The 13196-nt window shown below is 38.8% G+C and overlaps 1 protein-coding gene across 1 annotated transcript in view; it reads right to left on the bottom strand.

Moving 5' to 3' along the window:
* nav1a (neuron navigator 1a) overlaps nucleotides 1-13196 on the bottom strand; it is a 109254-nt gene that overhangs the window by 83278 nt on the left and 12780 nt on the right. Inside the window, 2 exon segments of the mRNA XM_043224092.1 lie at nucleotides 2975-3739; nucleotides 13057-13145. Of these exon segments, the coding sequence (XP_043080027.1) occupies nucleotides 2975-3739; nucleotides 13057-13145 (854 nt within the window).

Here is a 13196-nt window from a genome sequence, read left to right as displayed (position 1 = left end):
GAACAGTATAATTATGCTGCCTAACTTTTGTAAATTTTGTGACTACGATGCCTTTAACTGCTGCCTACGTAGGCAGGTCACTATGTTCGAGAATAAAGAACAAATTATGGATGGTCACTGCGACTAAAATATACATTATACATTTACAATGCAGATGTATGCATGGCTGTATTTGTGGTTTCCCTTGAGATCCGCTCTTACACAACCAGACCTGGTTGAAATGAAATCATGCAAGCTGTGAAGAGAAGGCCTGCAGCATGCTGAGATGTCGATCAGGTTGACTTTAACACTTGTGACAATTTCCTGGCTTGACGAGTTCAGGCGAACATAATATACACAGCAAACCACTGCATTTTAGTGACGGTTTTTGTTTGAAAGCGGTTGCTTGAATTTATAAAACCATTTCCTGCACATTATCATTTCTCTAACTTTCCAAAGCATAATTCTACAGGCAATTTAGTGCAGACACACACATTTATCATGCATAAACCAACGATATCAAATACAGGAAATAAGGAAATCCTGTGCCATGACTTGCAAAATGCTTCCAGGTCATTATGCCTTATTCCAGAGGAAATGGGTTACATTGACTGCAGTATTAACGTCAATTTGAGATCAATGTATTGTTTTATTGTACCATTATCACCACGTTTTACTTTTCTTTTCTTTTTTGTAGATCAGTACAAGCACAGGAAGCTCACCAGCTCTCAGCAGAAATCACATCCAGCGCGTCTACTAAGCTGCTAACCCAGAACAACCAGCAAGCTCAAGCCAGACGGAAATGATGATGGTGATGAAGATAGCAGTAAAGTGCCTCTGGTAAGAAGGCTCTCAGCTCTGAGACACACCCTTCAACAGCAGAACAAGACACTGAGCACCAGTTGTCTCAAAAAATAAATTAAAAAATTGCATTTACTTGAAAAAGACCTCATTTTACGTTTGTTCCAATTGTATATATAGAGTGGATTAAAATTTATAAAATATTTTTTTAATTACATCTGTATTTTAACAAATTTCCAAAATACAATGAATAGTCAAGGCAAAAAAGGAAAGAAAAGAAAGTAATATATCATTATATTAATATATCACTAACCTTTTGCTGCACTATTTTAAAGTAACTGCAAACATTACTGAATGTAGCATTTAAATTGCTCTCCATGCTTAATTAATCCTTAATTCCAAAAGCTGTGGTTTTATTTATTTAAAAGGAGTTTTAGGTCACGTGATTGGATATTTAGTTTGATGAAGCTCTTATCAACACAAGTAAGAAGCATCTGTCAATCCTTAAGTATTTTGCTGTTTTCATTTGATCTTATCCCTCTGCTGATGGCTCTAAACTGTCACTGTTTGATACCAAAGACGTATAAGCTATCAAGCAGAATGCTTCTTCATTACCAAATGGATAATATTTGTAAAATTATAAAGATATGTCAGTATTAATACTGAAAAGTAAAACAGAAAAAACATTTTGCATTGGGCAGTACTTAATATTCAAGAAGCAATCACTCAGAACAACCAGTGTCACAACAGCACAGATTGGAGGAACAGAGTCTTGTGTAATTGAGTTTGTGTTGTGGGGTCAAAAGCAGAGGAAGGGGACAAGCAGTCTAATGCATTCAGTCACACATGCATAACATAGTGTTTCAAACCCTGGAGGGGAGCTTTGAACCATTGCCGGCACAAGCTAAAGGAATCAACAGTAATGTACGGCGGTCAAGAGGTTGAAAAGAATATGAAATTCAGATCATCCTCACAATATAAGACAATTTTTTTTCAATTCTGCCCACCCCCACCCCTCAGCAGGTGCTGTGCGGCAAGGTCAAAATAAGCTCCAGGGAAGGAGAGGAAATGAGAATAGCTCTAACAGACTGAATTCCATTTTCTCATATCTCAACTCAATGGATTCACTTCACACCACATCTCTCTGGCCACCATAACGTTAAAAAGCAATACATTGAACCGCTAGCTAGGCTATTCTTCAATGGCAGACAGTTGATAGCTAATCAAAGCATCACTTACTATGTTAAATAAGCATTAAAGTACACCAAAGCTGACTAATCCTGCAGTACAAAGGTAAATAGCTAATAAGTCACTGCACTGTTAATGTATTCTTAAATAAAAACAAAAACACACAATGTTCATGTGTTGGTGCTGTCTCATTCTAAGTCACTGACCTTCTCAAAGAGTGTGACACCCCTATTATTCTCTTTTGAAGTCCCCCGGTAACAGAAAGAGGGAGAGGGAAGGGGAGAGAGGAAAAGAGAGGGGGACCATCTGTCAACTGCCCCAGAGATCAATGGCACCAGCGGCAAGGCTAAATATGTTGCCCACCATGACTTGAACACAATTCAACCCAGCGAGGTTTATTTTTAAGTTCCTACTACAACATCAAGCATCATTTATTTGATCGTTTCTATTGTGCTTGTGCACATTAACACATCTACAATAATGCATGCTGAACTGAGACGTATCACTGATGCAGAATTGGTCAAAGGTGTACAAAAAACTTAAGTGAATCCAAAACAGCTAATGTGGCATATTCTGGAGATTAGGGCAGTGTGTCAACTCTGCTACAACGTTAAGGCAAATAAACCCCTGGATCAACCCCCTTCCCCCCGATTGGAGCGCATATTGGTCTCACCCAATACGTGCACACATGCAAGACGTGAGCTTGCAATGTAAACAAAAAGGGATGCAGTGATTGTTCAATGAAACCATGTAACCACGTTTGACATAAAGGGACATTCACAATCATTAACATGCAGATGCAGTTTCAAGCCGAGAATAGATATATGAATAAAGTGTGCATAGTTATGTGAGCAGCACAGGATGAATGAGAAATACAAAGCAAGGTGGTTGCTAAGCAAGAGCAGGGCTGGGTTGAGCTATGGAAGTGATGCTGTATCCGTCAGCCAGGCAGCATTGCTCATTCTCCGGCATTGCAAGCGGATTAGTGGATCTTGTTATTACTTACCCAACATCTGACTGAAGAGAAGCTGCTCCAGGTCCCCAAGTACCGTTACAACCAGTTCAGGGTCCACCTTTAGGAAGGTCTTGTCCCCTTCCTCTGGTTCGGGTGCATCTTTGACCCCTCCGCCCCCTCCTGGGGTGGCTGCCCCTGAGGTACCACTTAAAGTTTTCTTACCATTAGCTTTAGCCTTGCTGGACAAGATCTCATCATCTGACTTGCCGTCATCTGCCAGCTCTTGAGCCTTGCTGATGGGTTTGACCTCAGCGTAAGGACCCTTTGGTATCCGACTGGGTTTGCCCAGCTTGGAAGGTGGGCTAAAGGGTTTTGGCTTTCCCTGAAATAGCGAATGCTCCGACTTGGAAAGGTTCTTGGAAAGTGGGATACCCTTGCCCGTGCCCCCTCCAGCATCTTTAAGCTTGCCAGACTTATTCTGACCTGCCCCTGGCTTTTCCATGTCGTCTGACCACTTGGGCTGGTACAGGTGCATCTTCTTCTCTGCATCCGTAAGCACGCATAAATTGGTCAAGGACTTTTGCTTGCGCAGGTTACTAGGCACTGGAAGACGACCCTCAGAGTTTCCCGCTCGGTAGACCTTTAGCTCAGCCCGAGGAGTAGCCTGTGGGAGCCCTGACTTGCCCCTTTTTGCAGCCATGCCCCCAACTCCGTTGGCTCCCGCCTGGCCCTGGGGGGTCTTGGCTTTGGACGTTTTGTCAGCTTCGGTCTCCAGATCTACTCCTTGTCCTCTTGGGCTACCCCCAAGCATTCCGCCTGCGTGAAACCATGTAAAAGCATCAGTGAGTCAAAAGGTTTTACAATCGTGCAAAAGAAGAGACAAGGTGCAAGGTCTGCAAGCTCTATCGCTTGCTGCCAAATCCTTATCACAGGGAAAACTATCTCTCCAGTAACACACACAGAAAGACCAGTCGCTAGATCCTGTATTGAAGAGGTAATCCGTATGTCTGGTGTCTTTAGCATGTAAATCCAGCATCTGGCTCTTCTCAGTTAGACTGCCTCAGCTGCAGCTGCTCTAGAGCTACCCAGTCACTCATTTTCTCTCTCTCTCTCTCTCTCTTTCTTTCTCTCTCCTCTCTTTAGCAGAGTGTCTCGCTGCTTTGCTGTGCAGCAGCAGAATGACAGAGAAGACAGACGCAGGAACGGTCCCTCCCCTTTCTCCCCCGCGCTCATTCAGCCACACACACCCTCCTCCTCCCCCTACTCTTCTGGCTCTCTCTCTTTTCCTCTTTCGCTCTCCAACACACCCACTCTAAAGATGCTATACTGCTCCCCTGCACAAGTGTTACAGTATGAGAGACCTGTGATAAATTACGATGTCTTTTTAAACAGTTGCCTGCCAGCATGCTTCCTCTACTGGTCCTCCTTGGTTCACTAAAGTGCTCTGTTATCATAAAACCAATAATGTTTTCACTGCAAGGATATAATCACCAGTAACATCATGCTGTCAGACTTGTATTCAATTTAATAATTGAACTTAAATGGCTTCAGGATACTCTCTAGAAGCTTTGGGAAAAGCTGTTTCTGTTTATTGTCGAAATGAATCTCAAACTGTTTCTAATGGATTTGAGTTGAAGCATTAGGTTGCACAAAATGATGCAGAAGACAACTAGATTTGGTCACATCTTTCGGTGTGAAATAAAAAGTTATTTTTCCTTCTTCTTTAGTCACATATTACCAAATTTGCCAGGACAGTCACTGGTCAGCTACATGACACTCCAGGCTGTGACAAATGTATAGTCAATTGGGCCTTGGTTTTGATGTGCCACACCGAATTAACCTCAAGAAGAAAAGATTGAGCTTTGGAGAAACAGGGTCCATTCTGTTAGAGCATGGACCTAATTTTTCACCAGCTTGGGGAAGGGGATGTCACAACAATACGATGCACACAAGACCGCACACAGTTCCTTCCTCTGAAGCCGAAAGGGATCTAGGCATGTTTGAATCAGTTTTAAGAGTGCTCTACTTAGTTCTGTCATTTCAACTCAAGACGGCCAAGCTCTACCAAACAGACTATCCAAGCGGAAATAACTGACCTCCTACAAAATCTTAGCTCAAGGACACAGGGTTGATAAAGCAGAATTAAGAAGAACAAATCAAATTTAGTACTCTTTCTGCATTATTAGTATATTTGACGGCACTACTACTGCGCTTTATTAAGATAAACTCAAATATGTCTCAACATTTATCTGTCATTGAATCAATAGGCTCAAGTAGAGTATGCTTTCATGGCGTTTCATTTCCTTGTCCATTAATATGCTGGTGTTAATACCTCAGTTTCTTCCCATCATGGACTCGAAGCACTAATTCCTGATGGCAACTTAAAACATAGCACTGAACAGAGTCGATAAGAAAATCGCTGAATCAACGTCTATGAAATTTCGGGAAATATCTCTGCAGATTTTGGCGGTAATCCAAAGGAGCAAACGGAAATATTCAAATGCAGCAAATAGCTTTAAATGAAAACACTGTTGGACCGTTATGAGCAGTATTCAAAAATAACTCATTTGCATACCACTGGTCAGTCAGTTATTTTTATGATAATTTATTTCCAAGACCTTACTGAAGACCACCAAAGTACTTAAAAAATAAATGACCATGTCACATTTTTTTTACATTTTTTCATCAACAACTAGCAAAATATGATTTAAAGTATCTTTTAGGTCCATCTTGAAAACAGGACGAGCTACAAAAAGAGTTTACAGCAAATGTGATAACCTCTCTTTATATTTCTAATATCAGCCTTTATACAAGGAAGCTAACAGCTCTAAACCAGCAGGCTAGTCCAAAGTTTCTCCCAGCAGACACATTAATGTCACACCAGACATAAGGAATAGCGCACAGAGCTGGATCTGTTGATGGGGGAGCCCTTGCTTATAAACAGCACTCTGTTTTGAACATGAGCTCAGGATAACTCCACTCACGTAAAATTCACCACAGCCCGCCACCTCGTCTCTCGCTCCCGAGCTTCAACACTGAGCCGACTGTCTGGTGCTGATGATCCAGACAGCATCGCAAAATTGCTGGACAAACTTCAGAGTTATTTAAAATTTAGCCTGAGTCAAATATTCAAAGTGCAATTATTCGTCCCATTTGTCATTTTGATAAGTTTCTGAAGAGACTGCGGTACAAAAAATAAATTTTAAGCAGGGATATAAACCTTTATAACTACACTTTTGATCCATCCCAACTTAACTCACCCTTAAACCTACCCATACCTCTAAACCTGTCCCTAACCTTACCCGTATCCCAAGCAAAATTGATGATTTGCACTACAATATGGTTCACAATAAGTACAATGTACTTTTTTATTTTATTTACTTTTTAATGTATTTCTAAATGTACATACATAGTAATTAATGTTGATTAATATAAAGTGAGAGCCTATTCACTAAATATTTACAGAAGTAGTTATGGTATTCCACGCTGACATGAATCTTTGTTTACATTTGTCTTTTTTAGGTTAAAATACTGTTTTATGCACGCTACATTTATTCCAATGTTGTGCTTGCCATATTTTTTTTTTCATATCATATTCTGACACCACTTCTTTCAGTGCATTGTCATCCCTTGATATATCCTGCAATTTCTCAATAGGGACAATAAAGATACCCATTACTAAAAAAATAAATTTCCAGCACAAGACCACACCACAAGCCGCGCAGAATCCTTTCAGAAAATGTATTTGATAATAAAAGTAGCTATCACTGTAACCATTGCTACGAGTGACTAAAGCTCACGACACATGGAAGCAATAAGGAATCATAAGGAAAGGAAACAAAAACAATGCTTTATGGGGTGATAATATTATGTTTTCATTTCATTCAGCTTTAGCCACAAGTTGTGTCTAAAATTTCCATAACACTCAATTTATATGTTTACAGTTTCTCGGTTGTTAAAGCTTTCTTAAAAAGGAAAAGGTCTATTACTAATGGCTAAACTTCACCACACCCGAGTATGACTCAGTCCGAGGGCCAAGCTTTCCAAACAAAGCCACAGAGACCAGAGAAACTAGGAGGAAATCCTCTTTACAAGCCAGACTAAAGCTGGACCGTAGATTCATGGTTTCTATTGCGCTGGCTACCTACTCATGTGTTCTCATACGGCCGTGTGTCATTCAGATATTATCCCACACGTACTACTACTCCATCGCATCATTTCATGACTATGACAGGAAATAGCACCATTTCTCTCTGCTCTCCCGCTCGAGTGTTAACCGATCACGCCATGGGTCTGCTATCTGTTTTCAAATAAACAACGATGTTCTGCTGAATTCAAAAGAGGCTGACTTTAGAGAACAAACAAAAAACGAAAAACGGAAAAACTCCCTCAGGCTGTCAGGCAATGTTCTGAGCCAGAAAGCAGTTTTCTTTTCCAGAAGACAACTGCAAAGCAATAAAATCATATCATTTTAGACTTATTATGTAAATGTGCATTACGGATGATGATTATTATTATTAAGAAGCCTTTACGTGTGTCCTTATGTCACTCTTATACATTAGCTTAAAATGGAAGTGATGTTAATGGATAATCATATCCGTCACTGAAGCACTCTTTATCTTGCTTTAGCAAACAGAGGAAATTCCCATCCGTGCATGCGATTCCTAATGAATTTATCTCTATCTGTCTCTATCTGTGTTTGTTTAGCCCCATTTTGTGAGACTAGGAAGCATCACTGTAGCGTTTTTATCTGATCAACCTGATATAACGTCTCCTGATGGACGCTTTTAACGTATTACCGTTGTGATGTGTACTAGTCAATGATTTAAAACGTTGGCAGAACTCTTGTTATCGGGCTTGGTGCAATTTAAAGGCCTGGTGAAGTGAAGTATGCAGCTAAAAAGTGAAAAGCTGGTCTAGAAGTATGCAAGATAGAGAGAACCACAAAGAAAACCCCTAGAACACATTACCAATCACATAGCTAGTGATGTTATTGTTCATTAAAACTATTTTTATTTATTTTTTTAAATTTTATATTTAATTCAGTGTTGGTTCCTTTTATTTATTTGTTGCATTTATTACTGATGTCTTACACCTATTATTTCAGTTTAATTTAGTTACATTTTCCATACATTTTTTTTGTTAAAACAAGTTTATGCTGAAATACTGAAAAACAAAAACGTATAAAAATGGCGAATGCACATGGAAAAATATAAACTAAATTTAAACAAACTGAATTGGAAGCTGAAAATTGATAACATATATAAATACTATAACAGTAAATAAGTGATACTAAAACACTGCACAAAACAACACTCTGATATCACCTTAGCAACCACATAGCAACACCCTGGAAACCACACAGCAAAAAAATTAAAAACTACCATCCTCAACACGCTACACTTTTAACAAAAAAAGGTTTCCATCAAGGGGTTTTCACTTTGATGTCATAGAAAACTATTGTGACAAAATGAAGAAGTGAAGAGCTTTAATGAATCTTTTTACACTATAAGAATCTTTTGTGGAATGGATGTTAAAGGTTCCATCAATGCAATGAACAATTGTCATTTTTAAGAGTCTAGCAAAAAAAAAAAAATAAATAAAAGCAAATTAAATTAAATAATAAAATGAAATAAAATAAAAAGAAATAAAATAAATTAAATTAAAGAGCAAGAATTTTTAACAGAAAAAGAAAATAAAAATAATAAAAGCAAATAAAATTTAATTGAATAATAAATAAAAAACAACATAACAATAAACATTTTATTTTTAATAGTCTAGCAAATAAAATAAAATAAAATAAAAGCAAATAAATTAAAATAACTAAAGCAAATAAATAAAAAAATAACAATAAAAAACTACATTTTTATAAATAAATGCAAATATAATTAAATAAAATGTAAAAAATTATAATAATGAATTATCTCTAAGAATGCCAAAGTAAGTGCATTGCAACATTTAGAAAATTACATCTGCGGTGGCAAACACCGTATTTTTTTTCTGCAAACCCAAAAACCTAGCTAGGGTGACAAGTGTCCGTATCAAACTGAGTGCAGGGCTACACAACCACACACAAACGCTCAGCGCTCATGTAACAATACCATTACACTTGTCCCTCCTGGCATCAGGGCAATTAGCATTTATAGTGGCTTTAGCTTGAGGTGGAAGCTTCCCAAGAGCACCTGTTTTTCAACGCCGAGTCTCACGTCTCATCCACTGGAAACACATTGATTCTATTTTAAGAAATGAACGTTCCTGTTTCTTCGTAAAGTAGTGCATGTCGGGGTTTATGAGAAGCACCGAACTTGCCACAGAGCACCTAAGCCTCGAAACGGGTTCAAAACTATACTTTTCAGGAAGAACACGCATTAAAACAGTGAACCATTTGTGTGCCAAAACAAACGATTAACAAGCAACAGGGATGATTCCTTCAATCTGATTTTGGACGCTTATGGATAAACGTTCTAATAGGCTTTACTGGCATGAGTTCATCGCTGCATACATATGTGTGTCTGTGTAGCAACCCGTCTTTTATTGTTTTAGTTCGCATGCATTCTACTTCACTGCTTCAACAGAAAAAAACTCACAGGATGGAGAAGTCAGATCTTGAGAGAGAACTTTAAAAAGAGGCCAGTGATTTGTAATTTGCCTTAAAGCCAGCGGGTCAGTTTTGGCCCCCCCCCTCTCCTCGCCATATGCTAAATATTAATTCGGCCTTGATCTCCTCAATCTGTCAAAAACCTGTAAGCACAAACGCTAAAGATTTTCCCCCAATTAATTGCCATAAACCAGATCTGGCAGCTTTCGGTCTTCCATCCTGGAAGCATTAATAAAAGCTGCCATAAGCTTTTAGAAAATCCACTCCTGAACAAAGGGATTACTTCATATGGACGGGTCATATATTGTGACACGCTTATAGGCCGACATAAAATCAAATGTACAAAACGGATTTGGCATTTGTAATATTATGGAAGATGAAATCCAACATCAGCTTTACAACCTGACACTTTTTTGTTAAAGGTCCGCTAAGTATATTACTTGATAATCCATACTTTTTTTTTCACGTTAAAAGCGCATCGATTATGATCCATTAGGCTTTTGAGGAATGTTTATTGTTCATCTCTTAATCATCATAGTTTTTGCCTTATAAATATATCTGATATAAATGCGTTTGATACTGTGCATTGTTGCCACAGAATAGGATGTGACCTTTGGGTTCATTCATCACACTGGAAACTGAAGGTCATGTCGAGTGCACAGAATTCTGGGATACAATAAAAGTATTTAAATTAAGTTTTAAATTAAGAAACATGCTTTTTGCAGCTCAATTGTGTAGTTGGGTTTCCTGAATAGGTGGTCAAGATTAAATACATCTAGTACCTTGTTTTTTTAAAAAGCTTTTGCTTGTCTTAAAAAACGGCTAAATGGGACGCATCAAGTTCTCTGCTGCCCCCAACAGCTCTGGAGATTCAGATATGTCCGTATGTTTGCTAGCATAGCCTGTCGCGTGACCTGAAGGTGGTGGCTACTATGAGGAGGTGAGACGATGAGAAGACGGACACCAGTGGAACAGAAAGCAGAAAAACTTCACAGAAGTTGAGAGAATCCAAGCACACTGCAGCGTCGTGATGTTTCATTGTGATTATCTCTCCTGCTTGTGCTGGATGTTGACACATCGTAGTCATAAATAACCTCTGTCTCTGTGTACGCGGGTAGAGACGTGATGTCTCTGTGTGTGTGAAAGATGAGGCAATGTAATGTGTCAGCGTACATTTGTGTGTGTTTGTGTGTCAGCCATCTGAGGTGAAGGCAGATGTTGAAATGGGATAAAATGCTTCAGTCGATTCTCGGGAGTGGATCTGATCTCAAACCTGATGAAACCCATGAGCCCACTTACTATAACGCTCTCAGATGGCCCAGCTCTAACTCACACGCTCACACTGTTCATCTCTAATACACTCACAGGTCACTTATCACCAGCACACGCTTATACACACACTCTCAGATAGCTCGATGAACACACACACACACTGACCATCAGACAAACACACACACACTGACCACTCATCATCAGAAAAACACACACACTTACACACACACACACACACACACACTGACCACTCATCATCAAACACACACACACACACACACACAGACCATTCATCATCAGAAAAACACACACACTTACACACACACACACTCACACACTCACTGACCACTCATCATCAGACACACACACACACACACACACACTGACCACTCATCATCAGACAAACACACACTTACACACACACACACACACACACACACACACACTGACCACTCATCATCAGAAAAACACACATTGACTACTCATCAGTAACACACACACACACACACACACACACACACACACACACACACAACATTAATGATGATTCTGGACCACATGTTACTGAACCTTTCTTCTGTCCTGGAACTTCATGTTTAGTTTTTAGAAATCAAGAAAACATTAAATTGATCAAAAGTGATACATTTACATTGTTATAAAAGAGTACCTTCTTATCAGGTACTTTAAAATATCTATCACCGTTTTAGCACAATTAAAAATTATTACATTAAAAATCGAAAGATTTTAGAAAGATAGAAAGATTTCTAAAGGATGTCATCTCAAATATACAGAAAACGAAAAAGACAAGAGTCCTAAAGCGCAGCAAAGACTTGTTTGAAAGCACATATATGCACATAATCTACTCTGTGAGAGTCTCTTTTTTTTTAAAACTTCCAGCTTATCAGCAGCTGCATGTTCAAACAGACATTTAATCACATTCAGCGACAGCACACCTGATTTAATTTGTTAAGCGTTTCGCAAAAATGTAACATCTTCAAATATACAGTTCAAATGAACTGCGGTTGCATAAACAAAACAAAATATAAATATATAACCTACATACCATGATAAAAATTACACTTATTACAGTAGGTTAGGTTTAGCAAAGACTTGCGAATCATGAACAATTGCTACAGTAGGTGGTTGTTCTGGATATTTCTGTAAAAGCAACACATGCAAACGTTGTCTTCAGAGCTTAAAAAAGTTCTTCAATGACATCAGGCTGTAAAACCCTTTTTGTAACCTTTACAATTACTGGTTTAAAGCATAAAAGAGCCCGTACAGCTGAGCTCTTCCTCTACGGTTGGGGGTGGTCTGAGTGAGGGTCAGACTAGGCCAGTGTGTGTGTGTGTGTGTGTGTGTGTGTCAGAGCAGTGGGGTGAAGACTGTCTTTGTGACTGCTGTATTCACTCTCTCTGCAGGGAATGGAAACTCTCTCACTGCACTACGCTATACACCGCCATGGGCAAAAGGGCACTTAGAGATGGAGAATTAGGCCAGAAAGTACACGGAAGGACACTTTTAATGCTTTCTGTTTTCAATCTTTAAGATTCCAATCAGGCCATATTTCATGTTTGTTCTTTTCTTCAGCTCAGTCCGTCTTGTGGAAACCCTGCAGGTAAATGAGGCCCGAGTCTTTCCTCACGTGAGCCACATATTTGAGTTTGAATAACAAAACACGCATTGATTCTGATACTTTACATTCCAGTCCATTCCGGAAATGTCTGGAATTCTTCATTTCAAACTTCCATACGCTTTCAGATATTCATCACACATTTTAGTTTTTTGCTATGTGACTTCCCTAGCATGAACGGTCATGTCATAATTCATGCAATTGCAACTAAACATTGGCCTTAATTTTATGATAATTAACAAATCAGACCTTAGGAAATACTGCACACACACACACACACACACACGTATATACAGAAGTCAACATCTGAATCAAAAAAGTTCAAGAACACATTTTCAGGTTTTAGAACAACTTTAACTTTGATGGAAAGTTTTGATCCACTTCAAATGTTGACTACTGTGTGTGTGTGTGTGTGTGTGTATATCTCATACATAGAGTAATCAACAATATACCAATATGCCAATATTAGTGGAGGACACTGTGTTGGACATATTTAAAAGGTCGCAAAAATTCAAAAGGTCAAAGTTGAGCACTTTGTGATGTGTACATAACCTAAAAACATAACTGGTTATTTAGATTAGTATTAGAGTCTGTCTAAATGGTAATAAAATGAGAGCGCCAACAACTCACCAGTATTGAGGTCATCGCAGCAGACTTCTATTGAGTCAGAGGAGCAGTCGCTGAAGTCATCCAGAGATATGTCTTCCTGGATCTGCAGTCTTTGTAAAATGAAAAGAATAAGTAAATTAGACACAATGCTTGCTCTTTCC

The sequence above is a fragment of the Puntigrus tetrazona genome, chromosome 23 (assembly GCF_018831695.1).
Source record: "Puntigrus tetrazona isolate hp1 chromosome 23, ASM1883169v1, whole genome shotgun sequence".
NCBI classification, from domain to species: Eukaryota; Metazoa; Chordata; class Actinopteri; order Cypriniformes; family Cyprinidae; genus Puntigrus; species Puntigrus tetrazona.
This window is presented reverse-complemented; position numbering and strand designations above follow the sequence as displayed.